At 49.1% G+C, this 21,544-nt stretch overlaps 2 protein-coding genes across 3 annotated transcripts in view; one reads left to right on the top strand and one right to left on the bottom strand.

The window, feature by feature from the left end:
* Positions 1–6,849: 6,849 nt before the first annotated feature.
* Positions 6,850–19,492, top strand: CNOT11 (CCR4-NOT transcription complex subunit 11). Its single transcript, XM_070068716.1, has 7 exons — positions 6,850–7,448; positions 10,148–10,312; positions 13,380–13,532; positions 15,246–15,448; positions 16,486–16,688; positions 18,272–18,368; positions 18,445–19,492. The coding sequence occupies exons 1-7, from the start codon at positions 6,923–6,925 to the stop codon at positions 18,640–18,642; spliced, it is 1,545 nt and encodes a 514-aa protein (XP_069924817.1). The 5' UTR covers positions 6,850–6,922; the 3' UTR covers positions 18,643–19,492.
* RNF149 (ring finger protein 149) overlaps positions 18,286–21,544 on the bottom strand; it is a 34,301-nt gene continuing 31,042 nt past the window's right edge. For both annotated transcript variants that reach the window (XM_008253292.4, XM_070068717.1), the window contains one exon: positions 18,286–20,442. The gene's annotated coding sequence lies outside the window, so the exon portion shown is untranslated. The remainder of the gene's footprint in view (positions 20,443–21,544) is intronic.

The raw sequence follows: 21,544 nt of genomic DNA, 5'->3' as shown, positions 1-21,544 counted from the left end.
TAAAATCCAAAATGTCTTCTCTCACCGTTCTGGAGGCTGAAAGCGTGAAGTCAAGGTATACACAGGGTCATGCTCTAGGCCTTTCAAAGGGCCAGATGCATTCCTGCTCCCTCCTCTTCTTTCTTTTTAAGATTTATCTTACTTGAAAGGCAGAGTAACACAGGGAGGGAGAATGGGAGAATGAGAGAGAGAGAGAGAGAGAGAGACAGAGACAGAGAAAGAGAGACAGAGAGAGAGATCTTTCATCTGCTGGTTCATTCTCCAAATGGTTGCAATAGCCAGGCTAGGCCAGGCTGAAGCCAGGAACCTGGAATTCCATCTGGGTCTCCCACACCCATGGCAGGGACCCAAGTACTTGTGCCATCATCCACATGAACACTTGTGGGAGCATTAGCAGGAAGCAGGGTCAGAAGCAGAGTAGCTGAGACTTGCACCAGAACTCCTATAGTGAATGTGGGCATTCCATGTGGTGGTTTTATTATGACCCCGATGGGTCACAATACCTCCCTTCTTCCTGCTTCTGGTAACCCAGTTGTTCTGTGGCTTGAGGCAGCATCGTTCCCCACCTCCGTCACCGCCTGGCTGTCTTCTCCCCATGTGTATCTTTGGTATGACCGGTCTGTCTGTCTGTCTGCTTTTATTTTCTTTAAAGATTTCATTTATTTATTTGAGAGGTAGAGTTACAGACAGTTAGAGGGAGAGACAGAGAAAGGTCTTCCTTCCATTGGGTTTCATAGCTGTGCACTCTCACTTTCTAGAATGGGATTCAAACAAGAGTGATGGAGTCAGACAGGGCTCATGGTTGCTGGAAACTTGATTTTTTTTTTTTTATTTGACAGAGTTAGACAGTGAGAGAGAGAGAGACAGAGAGAAAGGTCTTCCTTCTGTTGGTTCACTCCCCAAATGGCTGCCACGGCCGGAGCTATGCCAATCTGAAGCCAGGAGCCAGGTGCTTCCTCCTGGTCTCCCCCTAGCGGGTGCAGGGCCCAAGCACTTGGGCCATCCTCCACTGCCTTCCCGGGCCACAGCAGAGAGCTGGACTGGAAGAGGAGCAACAGGGACTAGAACCGGCGCCCACATGGGATGCCGGCACCACAGGCGGAGGATTAACCTACTGCGCCATAGTGCTGGCCCCACGGCTGTCTTCTTTTATTTAGAACTTTCTGGGATTCTTGCAGCCAACTGAAGCCACACTGAAGCACTTCCTTGCCTCACACCAAAGTTATTGTTTACATGTCAAGCTAACTGAAAGGGAAAGCCCCTTGGTATTAAGGCCCCAGAAAGAGAATGACAGACAGAAGGCATGAGAATTTCTACCTAGGATGAAAGCAGAATAACGAAGCAAACATCAGCAAACAAGATTTTAGCTCAGGCATGAAAGCTAAATGCGCATCAACCTCAGCTGTCTGCAACCCAGCAAGGAAGCAAAGAATGATCAGCAAAGTTTGTAAGGCAGCCTAAGCAGCATCACAAAATCAAGTTCTAGGGGCCAACGCCACTTGGTTAATCCTCCTCCTGCGGTGCCAGCATCCCATATGGGCAGCGGGTTCTAGTCCCGTCTGCTCCTCTTCCAGTCCAGCTCTCTGCTGTGGCCCGGGAAGGCAGTGGAGGATGGCCCAAGTGCTTGGGCCCCTGCACCCACATGGGAGACCAGGAAGAAGCACCTGGCTCCTGGCTTCAGATTGGCATAGCTCCGGCCGTGGCAGCCATTTGGGGAGTGAACCAACAGAAGGAAGACCTTTCTCTCTGTCTCTCTCTCTCTCACTGTCTAACTCTGTCAAATAAAAAAAAAAAAAAGATCAAGTTTCCAGCAACCATGAGCCCTGTCCGACTCCATCACTCTTGTTTGAATCCCATTCTAGAAAGTGAGAGTGCACAGCTATGAAACCCAAACTGCAAGGCTCACACAAGGCTGATTGGGGTGGAAGAATTAAATTAGAAACACTAAGAATTCAAAATGAACTTTCTGAAAAATCCCTCAAATGAACGCATTTCAAAACTTTTTGCAACTAAACAAATCTAAAATAGTTCCTTCATTTAAAAAATCTGGATGAACATTTACCTCTTGTATACTTTTATAGGGTACAGTACAATATTTTCAGACATATGCATGGCATAAATGATATTGTAACAGGCACCCAGAGTTGGTTCCTTGTCTCAAGGCCATGATGAAATTTGATGCAGGCAACAATGCAGGTGGGGGTGGAGGGGTGGCGGTGATGTGAGCAAAGCAAGGGAAAGTAGATTTTATTAACAAACAGAGACTCCTGCTTGCCGGGAAGGGTTTCCAAGGAGGGGTCCATCGAGGTCTGGGTTTTGGGAACTTGTACAGGGACTGTGTGTCAATCCATCAAATCTTCTACATAATTTGAATACGTTGGGGTCTGCTTTGTTTTCTCTATGTCTCTTGTGTAGCAGTCATGGCTCCTGAGCTGTTAACAAAGGTTACTGTGTCACCATCTGGGAGACGTGACAGTTGAGAAATATTGTTGATTTGACAATTAAGGCGGGTTGTGCCCCCCTGATCGGTTGCTAAGCACCTGAGACGTGCTGCTCTGTGGGGTGTTCTGGTCTGACGCCAGAGCCCAGTTGCTCATACAGTTACCTACGGGTATGGGAACCATTGTGTTCCCCAACCGCTGATCTCTCTGCTTTCTAGGGACAGTGTCTTTTGTCTAATCAGGTTTCACACAAACACCTGGTTTCTCATTCCCAGGGGGCCCTACCTGCCTGTTAACCCTTCTAGCCCCTCAAAACAACAGGCTATTATTTTCTATTTATCTTTTTGTGTGTCTTTGTGTAAGCTCCTCTCTTACAGTTTTTGTTGAAACATTTTTTAAAATTTTAGTTCGATTTACTTGAGAGGCTAGGAGACAGAGTGAGCTCCCATCCACTGGTTCACTCTCCCAATGGGCACAGCAGCCAGGGCTGGACCGGGGCTGAAGCTGGGAGTAAGGAACTCAATCCACATCTCCCACGTGGGTGGCAGGAATCCAATTACTTGAGCTGTCACTTCTGCCTCCCAGGGCCTGCGTTACCATAAAGCCAGAATCAGGAGCTACAGTCAGAACTCAAACCTAGGTTCTCCTGTATGTGACATGCATGTCTTAACCGCCAGGCTAAATACTTACTCCGCCTCAATTCTTTGTACAGTATATATACAGGCACCCCACTGTGCGGCAAGAGAAACTTATCTTTCAGTTCTGTTGCCCTTGTAACTTTCAGTTCTGAAGTGCCCTTGTGACTTTCTATAGGGTATACAGTTCTCTGGTAGAGCATAATGTAGTTACAATGATAATGACATTGTGTTCTGCACATTCGTTCCAAAAAGAAAGGGAAACTTGTGACCCATTTTAGAAGGGATCTTGGGGGGTGTTTTGGTTATGTGGTGAACTCAGGATGAGCTGCTGATTTTTCCAGAAGTTCTATGTGGCAGTGATGGCAACTGTGGCACCAATGAAGAGGCCACCAAACCTCTCTCAGCACTGCTGGCTCAACTGCCTTGGTTTGTTGCCCTTCTACAATGCCTGCGGCTCAGTATGCAACGCAACAGGAGCTCAGCAAAGCTGGTGGGGGTCAAGTGCACAGATGAAATGTTAAGTGACCTCGTTTGTGGCTGTTATAGTAGTACTAGGAAATGAACGGAGGGTGTCAGAATTGGTTGGAGGGAACACACGGGAAGCCCTGGATACTACATTAATTTTGAAAATGCTCCCATAGGAGCTGGCTGTTGTTTTGCAGTGAGTTAAGCTGTCACTTGGGATGTCTGAATATAGCAAAGTGCTTGGATTCAAGTCCAGCCTCTGCTTCCAATCCAGTTTGCTGCTAACATACACCCATGGGAGCAGCAGATGGTGGCTCCAGTCACTGGGTGACTGCCGCCCACATGGGAGACCCGGATGGAATTCCTGGCCCATAATTTTAGCCTGGCCCAGGCCTGCATGTTTTACACTAATTTATTAATAATAGTATTATTACACTAATAATTTAAAATTTAATTACTATGCTAATAATTAATTTTAATAATTAAAATTATCTTAATTAGTATTATTAAACATTACCAGTATTGTAGGCTAATTGCTGTCACAATTATAATGTGAAAACAAACTTTGTAATGTGAAATAGCTCAGACAAAACAAAAATTTTTATAATAAAAAACTTTGTTATAAAAGATTTACTGGGGCCAGCATTGTGGTATAGTGAGTTAAGCTGATGCCTACAAAGCCGGCATCCCATACAGGCATAGGTTTAAATCCTGGCTGCTCCACTTCTGATCCAGCTCTCTGTTAGTGGGCCTGGGGAAGCACAGGAGGATGGCCCAAGTGCTTGGGCCCCTGCACCCATGTAGGAAACCTGGGAGAAGTTCTTGACTCCTGGCTTCAGAGTGGCTCAGCTCTGGTCCATGTGGCCATTTGAGGAGTGAATCAGCGATGGAAGATTTCTCTGTCTCTTCTCTGTCACTTTTGTCTTTCAAATAAATAACATCTAATCCAGAGGGTACTTTCTTTTTTTCAATAATTTTTTTTAAATTTATTTATTTGAAAGGCAGAGTTACAGAGAGGCAGAGAGAGAGAGAGAGAGAGGTCTTCCACCTGCTGATTCACTCCCCAGATGGCCACAATGGCTGGAGCTGTGCTGATCCAAAGCCAGGGTCTCCCACGTGGGTGCAAGGGCCTAAGCACCTGGGCCATCCTCTACTGCTTTCCCAGGCCATGACAGAGAGCTGGATTGGAAGTGGAGCAGCCGGAACACAAGCTGGCACCCATATGGGATGCCACCACTGCAGACAGCGGCTTTACCCTGTGGACAGTGCCAGCCCCCCAGAGAGTACTTTCAAGCTACTTTGAATCAGTTTCCCACGCCATCAAATGATGTTTGATGTTATCAAGAACGTTAATTGGTGAAATCCTCCAGGACATTCTAGCAGTAAGTTGAATAAACTTTTGAACATTACTTCACACCTGTTGACCCAGTCATTTGTCTTCCTTAAGAAGAGATTAGGTGGTGGGCACGTGGCACAGCTGGTTAAGCTGCTTGGAACACCCCACATCCCATACAGGAGCGCCTGGTGTGAGTCCTGGTTACCCCACCCCCACCCCACCCCTCCACTTCTGACCCAGCTTCCTGTTACTGCACACCTTGGGAGACAGCGGCTGATGCCCCAAGTACTTGAGTCCTTGTCACCCATGTGGGAAGCCCCCATGGGGTTTTTGGCTCCTGGCTTCTGCCTGGACCTAGCCTGGCTGTAGGAGGCATTCGGGTAGTGAACCAGGAAACAGAAGATAGCGTGCTCTCTATCTGTGTCTTTCAAATAAAATACATCTTGTATCAAAAATCAGAAGAATTGGAGCCGGCGCCGTGGCTCAATAGGCTAATCCTCCACCTTGCGGCGCCGGCACACCGGGTTCTAGTCCCGGTTGGGGTGCCGGATTCTGTCCCGGTTGCCCCTCTTCCAGGCCAGCTCTCTGCTATGGCCAGGGAGTGCAGTGGAGGATGGCCCAGGTGCTTGGGCCCTGCACCCCATGGGAGACCAGGAAAAGCACCTGGATCCTGGCTCCTGCCATCGGATCAGCGCGGTGCGCCGGCTGCAGCGGCGGCCATTGGAGGGTGAACCAACGGCAAAGGAAGACCTTTCTCTCTCTGTCTCTCTCTCACTGTCCACTCTGCCTGTCAAAAAAAAAAAAAAAAAAAAAAAAAAAAAAAACCTTAAAAAAAAAAAAATCAGAAGAATTAAGGTGGCGTGTAACTAGACAACGAGCTAAAGGCACTGTTCAGCGCACATAGGATTCCCAAACAGGAATTACTGTAGGGTTAGGGAAATGTCCGCCCCTGCCCCAGTGGTTCTCAGCCCACATGGCACCTTACAGTCACCTGTGGAGTGTTTGTTTTTGAACACGGGATCAGAATCCCTGGGGGTGGGACAGGCACTGGGATTTACAAAGGCTAGAGCAAGCTAAACACAAAGTGGCACAGGAATGATTCTGCTAATGCATATTTGTTGCAAACATCTTCAAGTCTAGTTAAACTAAGTAAGATTCCTGGATAAGATTCCGTGCTGCAAAAAAAGCGTAAACATCAATTTTGGTGAATGTGTGGTGTCTTCAATTTGCACTATTTATTTATTTATTTATTTTTATTTTTTTTGACAGGCAGAGTGGACAGTGAGAGAGAGAGACAGAAAGGTCTTCCTTTGCCCTTGGTTCACCCTCCAATGGCCGCTGCGGCCGGCGCACCACGCTGATCCGATGGCAGGAGTTAGGTGCTTCTCCTGGTCTCCCATGGGGTGCAGGGCCCAAGCACTTGGGCCATCCTCCACTGCACTCCCTGGCCACAGCAGAGGGCTGGCCTGGAAGAGGGGCAACTGGGACAGAATCCGGCGTCCTGACCGGGACTAGAACCCGTTGTGCCGGCGCCGCAAGGCGGAGTATTAGCCTATTGAGCCGCGGCGCAGGCCAATTTGCACTACTTTTTACCATGAATAGTTGAGGATATCACATGGAAAAGTATTTAGCACCGAAAATGCATTTTTCCAAACAATAAAGCACCCACCATTTGCTGGGGCAGTCTGGTGCCAGGCAGTGCCTGGGCTACTCCTAAGCGGGTACGCTCCCGCTGGACCTGGGGCACCCCTACTCCCAGTCCATTAGCACCGAGCCAGACCAGAACCGGGCCGGCCGGGCCCGCCCCCGCCGCTCCAGGAGGCCACAGCCCGACTTCCGGCAGCGTCGCCCCGCCCACCTCGCGTCTCCCGATCCTCTCCTGGGCCTCGCTCCAGCAGCCTCGCTTTCGCTCGGCCGTCAGGTTTCACGGCGTGTTTTGTTTACGACGCTGTCGTGTAACGGCGCGCTTTACGGCTGCGGGAACGGAGTGCGTCGGCGCCAGGGCCGCTCGGGCCGCCAAGCAGCGCGGGCGAGCGAAGTTGATGCCCGGCGGCGGGGCGAGCGCGGCATCGGGCCGGCTTCTCACCGCCGCAGAGCAAAGGGGGGCCCGAGAGGCGGCGGGGTCGGCGTCCCGGAGCGGCCCGGGGAGCTCCGGCGTCGGCAGAGGCGGATCAGGCGGCCCCGGGCCGGGGAGCGGCGGCGGCGGCGGCGGCCCGGGGGGCCCGGCGGGCAGGATGAGCCTGACCCCGAAGGAGCTGTCGAGCCTGCTGAGCATCATCTCGGAGGAGGCGGGCGGCGGCAGCACCTTCGAGGGCTTGTCTACCGCCTTCCACCACTACTTCAGCAAGGCCGACCACTTCCGCCTGGGCTCGGTGCTGGTGATGCTGCTGCAGCAGCCGGACCTGCTGCCCAGCGCGGCGCAGCGCCTCACCGCGCTCTACCTGCTCTGGGAGATGTACCGCACCGAGCCGCTCGCCGCCAACCCGTTCGCCGCCAGCTTCGCGCACCTGCTCAACCCCGCGCCGCCCGCCCGCGGCGGCCAGGAGCCCGACCGCCCGCCGCTCTCAGGTACCTCCCCGGGCGGGGTGGGGTGGCCAGGGGCGGCCTTTCCCCGCGACTCTTAGCGGGTGGAGAGGCGGTGGTTCGCTTGCACCGAAACGTACTCACCTCGTCTGTTGCGAGCCATCGATGGACTTGGGCCTGGGATTGCTCTCCTCTCGAATACAGCCCGGCGGAGGTGTGTGGAGGGTGGAGCTGCGAACCCACGGGCTCTGCCCCGGTCTCCAGCCGCAGCGGAGTGAGTGCAAGTCTGTACCCCAACCCGGAGGCGTGGTTGGCCGGAAGGACAGCGTGAACAGCGCCTCCTGTGCTTGGTTACCTGCCCCCCGGGTACTGGGATTGAGGACAGAAGGTAGAAGGTGCCGTCTCCCGGGTACTGGGATTGAGGACAGAAGGTAGAAGGTGCCGTCTCCAATCAACGGTCTCGGTTAGAAAAACGCGCGCCTCCCGGGCCGTTGGGTCAGATGGCTACTACCAGTAGGGTGGACGCAGGGATGCGGCGTTTAGATTTGTGTGGATTTGCCGTGGGAGACTGGTCAGCCAGACAGAGAGGCGGTGGTGATGAAGAAGGGGACACGGAGGCCTTAGCGGGGGACCAGTGTCGCGGGAACCGGCTTGATCCGCTGGCGCCGCGATGGGGCAGCGGTGGGCCCGCCGAACCCCCAGCCACGGTGAAGGCAATAGGTTTTGAGGTGATACCTGGATTTTTTCCAGTGCGCAAGAGGGCGTCTACTTGGCCATACCTCTGGATCTGAAGTTATCTTCTCATTGGTCCCCTGCTTTTGTGTTGGGCCGAGATGGCTTTTAGGTACGGGTGCTTAGGCCACTGTTGGCAGCAGGCAAGAACCAGCTACTGGAGCCCGCGTGAGCAGGAAGCGGGAGTCAGGAGCCAGAGGGAGGCCTGGAATCAGGAACCCCGATACGCGGGGTGGGTGTTGCAGCCAGCTGCAGGCCAAGCAGGTGGATTTTTGAACAGCTTTTCAGATGAGTGTGAGCCCAGCGAGGCTTGCAACGGTACCTGAGACTCTGGACTCAAGAAGCTGGCAGTCTGGTTGAGAGACAGCCACAGCAGACTGCGCAGGGCTATACCGATGGATGCACAATGCCCCTCACAGAGGAGCCCTGACTACTGTGGAGCTGGAGAGGGTCTCGGGGGTGATGTTCTTGCTGGATGTAGATTAGGGATGGGGGTGGCTGGGCGGAGTGTGGGGCCCTGTGAGGTGCTGTTGGAGAAGCGCTGTGTTCAGAGGAGGGGGGGTGGTTTGCGCGGCTGGACTGCACCCGCATGAATGGGAGAGGCGTTGAGGGTGAGCTGTAGGTGCGGGTGAGCAAGGTAACTAACGGGAGCAGGTTTACCCTCTACAAGTGCAGCTCAGTGGGGGGGAGGCAGACACGGGCCCTGTATGGGTGGCAGGTAAACAAGGGTGGCCCTGGGAGCCAGCGGGAAAGGAGGGGGCTCGGGAAGGAGCTGAGGGGGTGCAGTGGGAAAGCTGACGCGTGGCTGGCTGCTGTCCGGCCACACTGCCAGACTGACAGCTGAGGTTTGGTGAGCGGATGAACATGGGACGTAGGGAAGGCTCACACAGCCAGTGGGAGTGTTCGAGGGGCCCAGTGCATTGGAGCCAGGTATGGGGTGTGTGTGGGCGTCCCTACTCTTGCTTTCTGCTCTCAGCTTCTGTGTGGTTGCAGCAGGAAAGAAGGAAATGCATTCTGAGGGCTGGAGGTTTTTTTTTTTTTTTTTTTTTTTTTTTTAAGATTTATTTTTATTTATTTGAAAGAGTTATAGACAGAGGTAGACATAGAGAAGTCTTCCATCTGCTAGTTCACCCCCCAGATGGCCGCAACGGCTGGAGTTCTGCCAATCTGAAGCCAGGAGATTCTTCCAGGTCTCCCTCGCAGGTGCAGGGGCCCAAGGACTTGGGCCATCTTCTACTGTCATCCCAGGCCATAGCAGAGAGCTGGATTGGAAGAGGAGCAGCCGGGACTGGAACCGGCGCCCATATGGGATGCTGGCGCTTCAGACCAGAGCGTTAGCCCGCTGCGCCATAGTGTCAGCCCCTGGAGTTTTTATTACCTGTGTATGCTTGAATACATGTAAGCTTTATCATGAAAGGATTTGAGGCATCTTGGGAAATGAAGTTGTTTTTGTTGCTGTTGTTAAAGGTTTGTTTTATTTATTTGAAAAGCAGAGTTAGGGACGGAGAGAGAGATCTTCAATCCATTGGTTCACTCCCCAACTGGCCACAATGACTGGGCCAGGCCAAAGCCAGGAGATTCTTCTAGGTCTTCGATGTGGATACAGCTTCCCAAACACTTGGGCCATCTTCCCCTGCTTTCCCAGGTGCAGTAGCAGAGAGCTGGTTTGGAGGTGGAGCAGATGGGACTTGAACCAGCGTCCATATGAGAGACCAGTGTTGCAGGTGGTGACTTTACCAACTGTGCCACAACGCTGGCCCCAAAGTGAAGTTCTTAATAGTTACTAAAACCTTTAGTTTGGCTGATGGTGCCGCAGATCATAGAATTTTCAAATGCCAAATTTAGTTACACCGGTCATCAATGTATTTATTTGGCTAATTGAAACTTACTTGTAATTTAGTCTTTAAAAATATGGGGGTTGAGGTAGCACATAGCAAATGCTAGTTTTACCAGATTCAGGTTAATGTTTAAAATTAGCCACTGGAGAAATTGTTGTGCGTTTCTGTTTCCAGGGTTTTTACCTCCTATAACTCCACCGGAAAAGTTCTTTCTTTCCCAGCTGATGCTGGCACCGCCCAGGGAACTCTTCAAAAAGACCCCTCGCCAGATCGCGCTGATGGACGTCGGAAACATGGGCCAGTCTGTGGACATCAGCGGACTTCAGCTAGCCTTGGCGGGTGAGCCGTGGGCCTCCGGGGGTGGTAGTGCTGGTCCTCTTAGCTTTGCGTCTCTACTTCCATAAAAAATGTCGTTTCAGCACAGGCTCCTGAGGGCACGTCCTGTTTTGATGCTAATGGGGCCTCTGAGAACATTTTGAGTTTTCACTTGAAATGACTGCTTTTCCCGTTGTAGAGGAATGCTGGCTAACGTTTAGTTTCTATTAAAAATAATCCTGTGATTGAAGACTCACTTGTTAAGGTGTCAGTACTACCCAAAACAATCTACAGATTCAGGGCCATTCCAGTCAAAATCCCAGCAACATTTTATGCAGAAGTAACAAAAATCCAAAGGAATTTCAAGAGACCCTAAGGAGCCAAAACTGTTTTCTTGGCATCCTTGTCGAAAGTCCTTCTCTCCTGTTTGCCAGGGTTTATTTCTGGGCTTTCTAGTGTGTTCTCTTGGTTTGTACTTGTGTGTCTTTTTTGCCAGTACCACACTGTTTTGATTAGTGCAGCTTTGTACTAATTTTTGAAATCAGGAAGTGTTAACACTTCCAATTTTGTTCTTCTTTTTCAGGGTTGTTTTGGAATATTCTGTGCTACACATAAACAAATGAATGAGGGTTCTGAAGCAGACAGTGGGTGATGACAGAAAATAATAATAAGACCTGCTGTAGCTTCTGTTCAGGGTCAGGCTGTCTGAGTTCTGAGAAATCAGAGGATCTTTGCTTGCCTACTCTACAACACAGCTCTTGTCACGCAAGAGGGATTTACTAGGGCAGTTATTACTTTTAAAGATTTATTTATTTATTTGAAAGGCAGTTATAGAGAGGCAAAGAAAGAGAGGTCTTCCACCCACTAGTTCACTAGTTCACTCTCCACATGATCACAATGGCTGGAGCTGAGCTGATCTGAAGTCAGGAACCAGGAGCTTCCGCTGGGTGGGTGCAGGAGCCCAAGGACTTGGGCCATCTTCTACTGCTTTCCCAGGCCATTAGCAGGGAGCTGGGTCGGAAGTGGAGGAGCAGCCGGGACTAGAACCGGTGCCCATATGGGATGTTGGTGTTGCAGCTTTGGCCGCTGTGCCACAGCACCAGCTTCTCACTTGGGCAACTGTAACATGTCACTAGATTTGCAAACCCTTGATATTGTGAGTGAGCTGCAGAGTAATGTTGACAGTGCCCTATCCTCAGACCCCATATAGCACACACTGGGCTTCTAATACAAGGCCACGTGTTGTAGTAACTTACTTCTCTTTGGAACAGTCTGAACAGCACTTTTTAACTGGAGTATATCAGTATACCAATGGTTATTTTCTGAAAGCAAGAGAAATCTTCTTAAGACTTTGAAGGCTGGGGCCAGTGCCGTGGCTCACTTGGTTAATCCTCTGCCTGCAGCGCTGGCATCCCATATGGGTGCTGGGTTCTAGTCCCAGTTGCTCCTCTTCTAGTCCAGCTCTCTGCTGTGGCCTGGGAAGGCAGTGGAGGATGGCCCAAGTGCTTGGGCCCCTGCATTCTTGTAGGAGATGCGGAAGAAGCTCCTGGCTCCTGGGTTCGGATCCGTGCAGCGCCGGCTATGGTGGCCATTTGGGGAGAGAACCAATGGAAGGAAGACCTTTCTCTCTCTCTCCCTCTCACTGTCTGTAACTCTACCTGTCAAATAAATAAAATCTTAAAGACTTTGAAGGCCAAAGGAACACAAAAATACTCGTTAGCCTCTAGTGCCAGATATGATCTACTAGAAAGCAAATGGTGGTTTCCTTAACCAGAGATAGTATGAAAACTGGCTGGTGCCGAGGGGATAGGCAGCATTAGGCAGCTCCCCCTCTTAGCTGATGTGTGTTCTGAGGGTTCTTTCTATGTCTCTGGGCTTTTTCCTCCATTTGCCTTATGGTCTTTCATGGACTTTTGTAGCTCCTTAATGAGGATTGAGCCTTCTTTGTTTAAAATGACACAATCCAGACCACAGCTGCTTGGAGGGCTTGTCACGCGGTAAACCACAGCAGCGGCCAGCCCAGGTTAGGGAATGGAGGCTGCTGCCTGCTGCCCCCTCACCCCCCATCACTAGCCTGACGTCCGTCCATGATACGCTGTCTCCGTTTGCTTGCCGGCCTTCCCGCCTTCCCCCCCGCCCCTGCCTACTTCATGCACTGGGTACAGGTTTCCTCACTGGGCCTCTCCTCCTGTTGAGTGTTGAGCTCGGAGTGCAGGGTGGCGCCGAGTCTCTGCCGTGGCTGCCTGTCACTGCTGTTGGTATGTTCGTGCAGTAGGATATCGGTTGTTTAAGCTGCGAGCATTGCCAAGACTCCTGTGTTTCCTCTTGGAAAGATAGGCACGTGTCACACTTCACTAGGTGTGTTACTCAGCTTTTTGCTACGTTAACAAAATACCTCACACCTGTTCCTTAGAAAGAGAAGTGTATTTACCTCATGGTTTTGAAAGCTTATGTGGCACAGGGTCTGGTGAAGGTGTGGCGTGTGTGCCAGGCTTGCCCCTTTTACAGTAACCCTCTCCTGAGAACTCAAGGGTCCCGGGGATCCAGATCCCCTCTGAAGGCAAATCTCCAGTGACCCAAGGATCTCCTGCTAGGCCCTGGGGACCCAGCTGATAACACCTTCTAACTTTTGGGGACCCTTGGGGGATAAACCAAATCCACATCATAGCAGCAGGTAATGTCACACTGTCCTCCAAAGTCGCCATGCCTTTTTTCATCCCCAGGAGCAGTGTGTGTGACCCTATGTCCTCTGCACTTGATAATAACACCCTCATTAACTGGTCAGTCCTGGTGAGTGTGTGTTATCCTGTGCTTTAACTGAATTCCCCTAGGTTCCTATGGGATTAAATAGCTTCAACTGTTTATTAGTCACTTAAGCTTCCTTGTAAAATGCCTGTTCATTAGTCTAACTTTTCCTGTTTTTTTCCAAGTTGATTTGTAGCAGTTTAAGAATATATTATGCATACACAGAGTCTGGCCCTTTGGCCTTTTATCTTGGTGTGTTGCAGACAGCTTCCTCCGGTTAGTCTGTCTTTTCTATTGCCTCTTGGTGCCCTCGGTTTTACAAGTTTCCTCCTGTACCCTTTTCCAGAACGCCAGTCTGAATTGCCAACCCAAAGCAAAGCCAGCTTCCCTAGTATTCTCAGTGACCCAGACCCGGATTCTTCCAATTCTGGATTCGACAGCTCAGTTGCTTCTCAGATCACGGAAGCTTTAGTCAGCGGACCAAAGCCACCTATTGAAAGTAGGTATATGTATAAAGTTATTTCCTGCTCTTGGTTTTATGCTACCAGTGCCCCTAAGACTTTGTTTTTTGAGGCACTTTATATCTTTATTGCTATTTAAACTTCAACTTACTATGAAACTTCCTAGTAGGCTGTCTGTAACAGCAGTAGTAGAAATGCTCCAAGTTAGCTTTTTCTTAAAAAAAAAAAAAAAAAAAAACAAACAAAAAAACAAAAAACAAAACTGCACGCCAGATAGTATGCCATCATGAGAGCACTTGAAGATTTAAATTCTATGATTTTACTCAAGTCTCAGCTTTTGTACCTTATTGTTTATTCTGTACCTCTTTAGTAATCTTACCACTATTACCATCTCCACTTTAAAGCTGTACTGATCTTGCACCTCTTAATTTAATTCCAAGAGAGCAGGACTGTGAAATGGGCCGCCGTGCCTGAAAGGAATGGTTTCTGTTAACAGGGCAGGGAGCGCTTTTCCTGCCCAGGGCCGCTTGGATATTTCTAACATAACTCGTAGGCTATACAAAACTATCGCCTTCAAAACAAGCCTGCAGTTGCGATGGCAGGGCCGGACCGAATGATTTCACAGGCCTTGCACGGACTGTGGGCTGGACGTTCCCCGCCCGATTTACTACTTGACTTGAACTTTGAATTGCACGGGCCACCAGAAAGATGTGAGAAGCACATCACTGATGATGCATGGTTTAGCCATGCACCTGCCAACCCCACCTCCTGAGGACTGCTTCCCATTGAGTGTTCAAAACTGTGAGCCCAAAGGAGACGGAGCTGGAGTCCATCTCACACTCGACAGGGGCTCAGGAGGACTCAGCCTCCTCCTGCCCTGGCTGGAAACCAGAGTGGGCATAACGCTGATTCAGAGTCCTGGCCGGTGGTGACTTTAGTGGACTTAGAACTTGGAGTTCAGTCTTACAAAACAGTTCAGTTTAAGGGCTGTCATTTCGGTTTCCTGCTGTACTTTTACTGTTTTTCATGAGCCCTTAAATTCACAAATATCCTGTTTATTTTCACAAATCTCCATTTTCATTTGAAAATTTCAGAGGTCAACCATACTTTTTTCTTAAAAATTTTTATTGATTGATTGATTGGAGAGGTAGAGCTACAGAGAGGGAGAGACATCTGCTGGCTCACTCCCCAGATGGCTGCAAAAGCCAGGAGCTTATTCTGGGTCCTCCAAGTGGCTGCAGGAGCCCAACCCTGGGCCATCTTCCCCAGACCATAAAGCAGAGCTGGATTAGAAGTGGAGCAGCCAGGACACGAGCCAGTGCCCATATGGGATGCTGGCACTGCAGGTGCAGGCTTCGCCTACTACACCACAGCACTGGCCCCTCAACCACGCTTTTGTATGTCATTTAATCTCCCCATAATCTGTCCCTTTAAAGTTACAAGATGTGTGGATGAAACCAATACAATTCCTAGTCATCTCTGCACAAAACAGTGGTACCTTAAAAGCGGAGGGTAAGTGCAGATAAGTGGACAAGCAGTAGTTCATTTTCCCATCAGAAGACTTTGCCATGACGTCAGGGTTTCATTCAGACTTCAAATAGAGAACACAAAAACAGGGTAACAGCACAGTGCCAGGGACCAAGCTCTTCCTTTGTGGGGAGACAAGAGGAAACCATGGCTGCGTTCTGCCGGTTTTAACGCCAGCCCGGCCTGCTCGGTAGCAAAGGGCCCGACTGCCACTCTCGTTCCAGGCCACTTCCGGCCGGAGTTCATCCGCCCACCGCCTCCACTGCACATCTGCGAGGATGAACTGGCCTGGCTGAACCCCACGGAGCCGGACCACGCGGTTCAGTGGGATAAGTCCATGTGTGTGAAGAACAGCACCGGTGTGGAGATCAAGCGAATCATGGCCAAAGCCTTCAAAAGTCCCTTGTCTTCCCCCCAACAGACACAGGTACCTGTTACAGCAGACACCTTTAGCCTACCACGCGTTCCCTTTGGTTTCCGGGAAGGAATAGGTGCGCAGCCAACTGGTAGCGTCAGCGAGCCAGCAGTGGAGCCTGCCCGTTCCCCTTTTGGTAATTTTGCTCTGGTGGAAAGGGCACCCGGTCTGATGACTAAAAATGTCAGTTACGATCAGTTCATTTCTGGGAGAGGAGTCTCACTTTGTGGCACCAGCCAGGCCCTTCACACACATCTTCAGAGGCTGAGAGTGAAGCGAGGGTAGGTGGCCCAGCCCCATCCCACAGATGGTGTGTGGTGGCTGTGAGACAACAGCCGCCCGGGCTGTCTGAGCGGGAGTGGCCTGTGGCAGCTGAGTGCCTTTGACTTCAGGTCCAGGGTTCCGTGAGGTCCTCGCGTCTCCCACCCGGCTCCCCATCGAGTGTTGCTTTCAGAGTCCCTGTCTGTTCACTCTGCCTGTTGGGCCATGGTGCAGCAGTCCGCTGTGCAGTGTGGAAGTAGATGGGTGCAGAAGCGTAGGAAGTCTTAAAGGAAAAGCTCTTCTTTGGCAGAAACCTGCTAGAAGGAGAGGGTGGGTGTGCCTGGGCCTGCAGCAGTGCCAGCCCAGGCCTGCCACAGCCACCTGCCTCTTGCTGATGTGCTTTCTCTGGCTCGTGCACTTTCTAGAACCAGCTGTTAATTAAGATCCGTTTTCAGTCACAATAGGTGACAAAAATCTAAAAATATACAAAGGATTTCAGGACAATATGGTTACAAGCAGACAACATTGAGTCTGGTTTCGGGTCCCCTGGGGTAGGGGTTGTACGTCACTGGTGAAGTTACAAGTTGTCTTGTGTTTTCAATCTGGTATCTTCACAATTCGAGTATAAAATTAAATGTCCAGACAAGATGATCATGGACTTGAGGGAAGAAATTTGTGCTGTTTAATGCAGATGCTTTTATACCTTTTTCTGTAAAATATTTGCTTTTGTATGCATGTGGAAATTATACAATTTGACTCAGCCTCTCTTAAAATTTGGTTTTATTTAGCTCCTTGGAGAGTTGGAGAAAGACCCCAAACTTGTTTATCACATTGGCCTCACTCCAGCCAAACTTCCTGATCTAGTGGAAAACAACCCTTTAGTTGCCATAGAAATGCTGCTGAAATTGATGCAGTCCAGCCAGATCACTGAGTACTTCTCCGTCCTGGTCAACATGGACATGTCCTTACACTCGATGGAAGTTGTAAATCGGTGAGTTTCCACGTTTCATCCAGCGTGTGGGATATATACATCCAGACTAAGTGCACAGGAGGGAAAAATAGTTTGAAAGTTGGAGATTTTTAAAAATTGACTTGAAATCAGCCAGTGACAAAAAGCACAGCAGGCAGCTGAGTGGGCTTAAGTTTGTGTGTAGAATGTGCTTGGGGCCTGCACTGTGCCATGGCAGGGAAAGCCACCGCCTGCGCCAGCATCCAATATAGGCACCAGGTTTGTGTCCTGGCTGCTCCACCTCCTATCCAGTTCCCCACTAAGGGCCTGGGAAAAGCAGTGGAAGATGGCCCAAGTATTTGGGCCCTTGCCACCCACATGGGAGGCCTGGATGAAGCTCTTGGCTCCTGGCTTTGGCCTAGCTCAGACTGGGCATTGTAGCCATCTGGGGAATGAACCAGCAGATGAAGATCTGTCTCTGACTTTCAAATATTTTAAAACAAACATGCTCTTGGGGGTAGGAAACCTGAGGCTCCCAACTTCCTCTTGTTCAAAGCCTCTGCTCCATGTCTGCCTGTCATCGTTCAGGCCTCGCCTCTGCCCGCCAGTCCAGACTCGCTGCTCTCAGGGGCTCAGTTCCATTCAGGTCCCCGTGCTCACTTCTTTCCTTTCTGTATGAGCAGCTGTGTTACCATTTGGCCCTTAGCCCAAGAACTGTATCTTGTCTTAGTATGACTCTAAAGACAAGGTCCTGTTTTTTGTTACCCCTTAGTGTGTTTATCCCTAAGTGTGAAAAGACTTGCTGACACAAATCTCAAGAGACTGCAGGGACCCACGGCAGTGTTTCCTTGGTACCTCAGATCCTCAGTGCCTTACGGAAAAAAGTTTCGGGGCCAGAGACGTTTGGAGAAGGCACTGTATGCTACTCTTCTTTGGGAAACACATTCTTCATGGTTAGCCTGGTGAAAGCCTTGCAGTCAGCAAACCAATTTAATGTGACCCAGTATTTCCCAGACTGAACCGAGCAAGGAAATCTCACTCCAGCCCCATTTTTCCCGCTTTGCTTAAAACATTCCATGTAATCCTTTGGAAAATACTGTAAAGTTCAATTCTTTTGTAACATCCCAACCAGGTTTTTGCTGCATTCCTGACTGTGCCTGCCAATTCTTCCTCAGTTGCCAGGACTGTCCCTCTCCTTAGACTCCCCAACTCTCGTCACATTACTTCTGTCCAACAAATCCCTCACTGTGGCCTCTGGCTATATGATGCACTGTTGACGTACTGAATTTTTACCTTCTCTCACAGTGCCTCTGATAGCACTTGTTACTTAAATGAACATAACTGCTGAGACTGTTGGAACTTAGAATACTCAGACATAATGCTCAAACATGGTTGCTTAATGAGTAACTGCATTGTGTGATGCTAAATATAGACTGAGAAAACACAAGTCCCACAGTGACTAACTGGGTGTGGCTGTTAGGTCTGTTCACCTAAGCCTATGGAAACCTAGGCAATTAGATAATCCACCAGTTTCACTGAATGACCAAAGGAAAATTTCCATTTTATGATTAACAATTTTTGTTGTTAACAATTAAAATTAACCCAAATTTTCTTTCACAAAACAGACTGACCACAGCTGTTGATCTACCTCCAGAATTTATTCACCTTTATATATCAAATTGCATCTCTACTTGTGAACAAATTAAGGATAAATATATGCAGGTGAGTAACAAACTTCTGCAAGTTTCCTAAGTGTCTGCTAGGGAAACGGGCACACTGAAACTTCTCTCTCTTTCAGAACCGTCTGGTGCGTCTCGTGTGCGTCTTTCTCCAGTCCCTGATCCGTAACAAAATTATTAACGTGCAGGACTTGTTTATAGAAGTGCAGGCATTCTGTATTGAGTTCAGTAGGATACGAGAAGCTGCTGGCCTTTTCCGGTTGCTGAAAACACTGGATACTGGAGAAGTACCTTCGGAGACCAAAATGTCCAAGTGATACCTCAGCAGAGCCACTCCATTCATTGTGATTTCCTGCTCAAAACTGTTGGCCTAGTGCACTCCGACAACATCTTACATACTTCAACCACGTTTTGTTTTCCTGGATGACTTTTCCTATAGATGAGTTTTTGGTAAGAACTTGGAAAATCGCCTTTTTAGGGATCTTGCTGACTATCCATGGGAGGAACAGTTATCCCCCAAAAGCTGACTACAAATGATTTTTGTTTTGCACTGAAGAGCAAAGTGCCTGTTTTTGCTTAAAAGACGAGCTATAGACTTCTGATCAGGAACCCGGTTTTCCTAAGGTTCCAACATTAAAAGTATTTAAGGACATTCTTAAGAATTTGTGATGTTGTCCTTGAGTTGAAAGCAACTGTTTTTGGATCCTCAGACAGCAAAGAGAAGTTTGGCTGTTATAGCTACTTAGGCCTGTAGCTTTCAGCCTCTCATTGAACACAGTCTGAACCAAGGACATGCTTGTACCTTTATCCTTCTTGCCATGGGGACCTGACAGACAGGAGAAGTGCATTTCTGGGAACTCTTAGACATCTTTTTGTAGGCAGAAATAGCTGGTACAGGTTCCTGGTCCCCCCCCCCCCCCAAGGTGTTGTCTTGTGTAAGATAGCCTGTTTGTTTGTTTAAAGAGAAAATGTGTCAGTGTTTTAGGAGGTAATACCACCACTGAGAACCACCTGCACACTGCCTGGTGCGTGGGAGCTGCATGTTCCCAGCATGAACTGGGGTGGACAGGTATTCGAAGAGTAGGAGAGCAGCAGAGGGGATCGTGTTTGCTGTCACCCCTCATGACTCTGGACAACAGTGCCTTCCATTAAAAATTCTTAAATCAACTGTGTATCTGATGTGTTGTTCAATGCTTAACAAAAGTTAAAAGGAAGCCAAGCCTAGTAGTTTAATATTTAAATTCCAGCCTTAAAGTACTAGAAAACAGAGCAGTATGCCTAGGTTTGTAATAAATTGTGTCTTGGTTATTCTTATGAAAGTAGGGATTTGTAGGTATGTTTGCTTGGAGGAAGCAATGACCCAAACCCTAACAGGAACACCTTCAGTCCAGCTAAAGTGATACTAAGAACCCTGATTTCTCTTAATGCCTAAAAGTAGGTGTCATTATTTTGCTATTAGCATTCGGAAAAGACTAGAGGAATGGCAGTTTCAGTGACTGCCACTGGACACAACCCTACCTTAGGTCCCAGGACCCTCGATTATCGGGCTACAGAACATTGAACTCAGCCGCCACGGTGTCTGTCCTCAAGCATGTCACAGCCTGTTCACACAGGCGCCATTCTGAATAGGGATTTGCCAACGAAATACAAAAATGTGGAACGTGTGGCAAGAAAGAAGGATGTCTTGGGAACATGGGAGCTGAAACAAGGCAGAGCAGCCCCTTGGGCAGCGTCAGGAACGTGGGCACTGGGGAACTCCGATTCCTCACTGCTTGGTGCCTGCAAGGAATGAGCTCACTTCGGTGAGTGGGCGCAGTCTTATATATGGATTGCAAACAGAGTCAAGGTCACAGACTGTTTCGTTGAAAAATAAAAGATCTTCAAATTAAACATCCTACGAAGAATAGTAGTTGTACAGTGTTTATTACACTACCAAAAGGCTCTTGATTAAACATGTTTAGGAGACTGTCTCCCTACAGTAAAACAAGCTGTAATCCTGGGACTCTAACTGCAATCCATTTTTAATTACAATTAAATGAGTTCAATTTAGTTCATTAGCACCTTGAATTCTCAGGATTTTCTAGTTCCAACTTCTAGCTGTAACATCTTCAAATGACCTGTTAAAAAGAAGGCAGCAGTAAGTTAGTTACATCTTAGTGTTGGTGTTGTTAAAATATAGCTGGCTTCAGGGTTGGTGCTGTGACGCAGCAGGTTAAAGGCCTGGCCTGAAGCGCCAGCACCCCATATGGGCCCGGCTGCTCCACTTCTGATCCAGCTCTCTGCTATGGCCTGGGAAAGCAGTGGAAGATGGCCCAAGTGCTTGGGTCCCAGCACCCACGGGGGAGACCCGAAAGAGGCTCCTGGCTTTGGGTTGGTCCAGTTATGGCCATTGTAGCCATTTGGGGAGTGAACCAGTGGAAGGAGGATCTCTGCCTCTCTGTAACTCTGCCTTTCAAATAAATCTTTAAAAAAAATTCAACTATTTCATATCTTTAAGTGTAGTATCCATTTAAGCAACTTTACAGAAACAGTATTGTACAATTTTTATCATACAGCACACATTCAAACCTAATTTTAAGTAACTTACTGTTTTGTGCATTTTTTTAAAAGATTTATTTTTATTTATCCGATAGGCAGAGTTACAGAGAGAGGCAGAGGCGGGGCACGGGGGTCCTTCCATCTGCTGGTTCACTCCTCAGATGGTAGCATCTCCGAAGCCAGGAGCTTCTTCCAGGACTCCCACGTGGGGGCAGGGGCCCAAGGACTTGGGCCATCCTCTACTGCTTTCCCAGGCCACAGCAGAGAGCTGGATCGGAAGTGGAGCAGCCAGGACCTGAACCATCACTGTATGGGATGCCAGCACTGCAACTGGTGGCTTTACCTTCTACGCTACAGCACTGGCCCCTGTTCTGTACATTTTTAATGATTAGCATTCCTAAGAAATGGATCATGTATGTATCTACTTTAAAGTCTATTTTGATATCCTCTTAGCATTGTAAAGATTCTGGAAAATTATTGTATAGGAAGAACATTTTACTATTTATTAAAATTCCAGTCTCATACACCTAGTAAGGCGTTTTGCTCATTTTATATCCTGGATTTGAAAGGGGGCGGGGGGGGGGGGAGGTGGTACAGGGAGATCTCGGATCCTCTGGTTCACTCCCGGAATACTTGCTTGGGACAGCTAGGGCGGGGCCATTCTGAAGCCGAAAGCTTGGG

Source organism: Oryctolagus cuniculus, chromosome 2, assembly GCF_964237555.1.
Source record: "Oryctolagus cuniculus chromosome 2, mOryCun1.1, whole genome shotgun sequence".
Classification (NCBI taxonomy): Eukaryota; Metazoa; Chordata; class Mammalia; order Lagomorpha; family Leporidae; genus Oryctolagus; species Oryctolagus cuniculus.
Note: the sequence above shows the minus strand (reverse complement) of the source record. Positions and strands in the feature narration are given on the sequence as shown.